General features: G+C 47.1%; 1 protein-coding gene across 1 annotated transcript; it reads right to left on the bottom strand.

The window, feature by feature from the left end:
* Window positions 1-342: 342 nt before the first annotated feature.
* Window positions 343-1,589, bottom strand: LOC123325295 (tripartite motif-containing protein 44-like). Its single transcript, XM_044916984.1, has one exon. It carries the CDS (start codon window positions 1,587-1,589, stop codon window positions 555-557), a length of 1,035 nt encoding a protein of 344 aa, XP_044772919.1. The 3' UTR covers window positions 343-554.
* Between the last annotated feature and the right edge of the window lie 1,072 nt (window positions 1,590-2,661).

Below are 2,661 nucleotides of genomic sequence, written 5' to 3' on the forward strand. Positions count from 1 at the left end.
AAGTGCTGCTTAGAAATTTCTCAATGTTTTCTTCTCATATGACTGATACCAGTTTGCTCTTTCCAATCTACAATTTAACATGCCTGCTATTGCTGTTCTATTTTTTCCCTCCAAGTGAAGTGTGTTGGTGGCAGTCACTAAATAATCATTTTATTTGCCTTTGTGAAATATGTCATAAACCAATGTAGAATGTGTTTTGAGAATGAAATGCTATTTCTATGCATTTAAGAGTAAAGGAAAACAAGAGGGTTACACTATTTTACCAAATGATGAGCAAATTTTGACGACTTGGAATTTTTTTTTTTTTTTTTTTTTTTTTGATCATAGGGGCACTTTTTCTTGAGCTACCACAACAAGAGAATGAAAAGCACAGTCAGTAACAATAAAATTGGTCATCCCTTGGAGAGAGATGTGCCTGCTGTGGATCTGGGGATGTGTCCGGTAGAAGTACGTTTGTTGCTGGGCAGCTTTCACAGAACTCAGAAGCCACTACATACACGCCGTCACATACACACAGGGGGAAGGGATGAGTCTCCACGGGGGATGGCAAGCCTTCATGTGTCCTCTTCTTCACTGGCACCGCTGGGTCCTTCCTCGTCACCCTCTGCCTTTGGCTCAGCTGATTCATTAGAGGTATCAAGTTGTTCCTTGGCTTGGGCCATCTGAGTCATCAACCTGTCCATGTGGGACTGGATGTCTGCCAGTATCTCAGTCACATGAGCGGTGGCCATTGCTTCCTGGATGTCCACTAGATGAAGGGCCTTCTGCTCCTCATCAGCAATCACTTTCTGAACTTTCTTAAATTCCTGCTGTATAAACACCTTCATCTGGTCCCGGGTTACTTTAGGATCTGAGCTCTTGAACTTCAACCTTTCCACCAACTCTATCATAGCCGCCTTCAGTCCACCTGAGTCTTTGCTTCTTAGTTCTTCGAAGGCTTCGTCTAGGGTGGAGAGCTGGTGGCCCTGGTGAGTCCCAATGACAGGGCACAGGACACAGATGAGTTGCTTATCTTCCTGGCAATAGGTGCTCAAATCGAGCCCATGGTCTGGACACTTCCTCTTGGCCACTCTCTCCGCTTCCATTTCTATTTCTGGGTCAAATTCACTTTCTGCCTCCGTTTCTCCCTCAGCCTCGGATTCTCCTTCTTGGTTGTCTTCCTCTGCTTCGCTCTCTTGCTCATCCTCCATTTCTTCCTCACTGTCCTCTTCACTCTCATCCTCGCTCTCATCCTCGCTCTCTTCCTCCGTCTCGCTCTCTTCTTCGGATTCACTGTCTTCCTCGGACTCGCTCTCCTCCCCCACCTCGCTCTCTCGGTCCCGCTCATTCTCCACCTTGGCCTCGGCTTCTTCCTTGGCGTCGCCCTGCCCCGGGGCTCCGGCGGTCCAGGCCTGGGCGGCGCCGTGGACGTAATGGGCCAGGTGGTGGCTGGGGAACTTCTGCCTGTGCGCCTCGGCGTGGCGGTGGCAGTAGCAGAAGGCGCACTCTCGCCACACTTCCTCGGCCCCGGGAGCCTCGTCCGGCTCGCACTCGTCACACGTGCCGTCGTGCGGCAGCTCCTCGAAGGTCGCGCCCACTCCGGACGCCATGTGGCTGCGGTGACGCGGCCCAGGCCGCTGGGCCTCGGAGCTCGCCACCGGGCTTCAGCGCGGCCTCCTCCCTACTTCCTCCCCGCCCGGGTCCCGTCCCGGGTACTGGCCGCGCCGGGTCTCAAGGAAGGCTTGGGGCCGGGGCGCCGCTGCCGCCTGCTCCCGCCAGCCCCTGCCCGGCCGAGGAGCCAGGGGCCTTCCCGCCGGCTCGGCCGCTCGGCGCCCGCTGCGCTCGATGACTTGGAATTTTCAAGTAGAGAAGTTTAGATCAGAATTGATAAGTTTTTGGATAAGTATGTTATACCAACTATATTCAGAAGTCAATAATAAACATTAAAAATACTATGCATTTGTTTATAAAAGTCACTACTTTCATCATCTAAACATAGCTTATATGTAGAATTTTCCTTGAACAAGCAGTCTTACTAAACTGGTGCTCTGATCAGTTCATAATGAAATTATTTTTAAAGTTAGTTTATAGGCATTCCTAACCACCCAAGTAATTACATAATAAAAAGTAGATTTAGGAACTTAGAGAAATTATTCAAATGGATTTGGTAAAATTTCAGATACCTTCAGAAAAATTTTACACCAATATGTTCAGTTATCACACTACTCAAGCTTGCACATATCTTTAGTTCTTATTTTATCATTCACAGATACCACTACTGAATGCCAGATTTTAATATTGTCAGGGTTCATGATTAAATGATGTAACATTCTCTTCCAAGTGAGCTGATTTTCTACTTGATAGTGGCCCTGGGAGAAAGGTACTAGAAATGGGCATCTTTTAAATTTTTACTGACAATTCATAAAAGCTTATAATAACCACCTGGATCCAGCAAACTGCACGGTGGGTGTTCAACTCTAGTCACCATCAACTCTGTAAACAATATGTATACTTTCATTTCAGGTTAACTAGCAAAAGTTACTATCCAAAAATTGTACAATCTTAGTGTTCTAAGCCAAAGTTAACAAAAGTCACAGGAAACCAAGGAAATAGTGTACACTTAATTTGGGATCTTTCAAAATGAATAGCATTGTCTTGGAATCCCAGATACTGAAAGATAGG

The sequence above is a fragment of the Neomonachus schauinslandi genome, chromosome 7 (assembly GCF_002201575.2).
Source record: "Neomonachus schauinslandi chromosome 7, ASM220157v2, whole genome shotgun sequence".
NCBI classification, from domain to species: domain Eukaryota; kingdom Metazoa; phylum Chordata; class Mammalia; order Carnivora; family Phocidae; genus Neomonachus; species Neomonachus schauinslandi.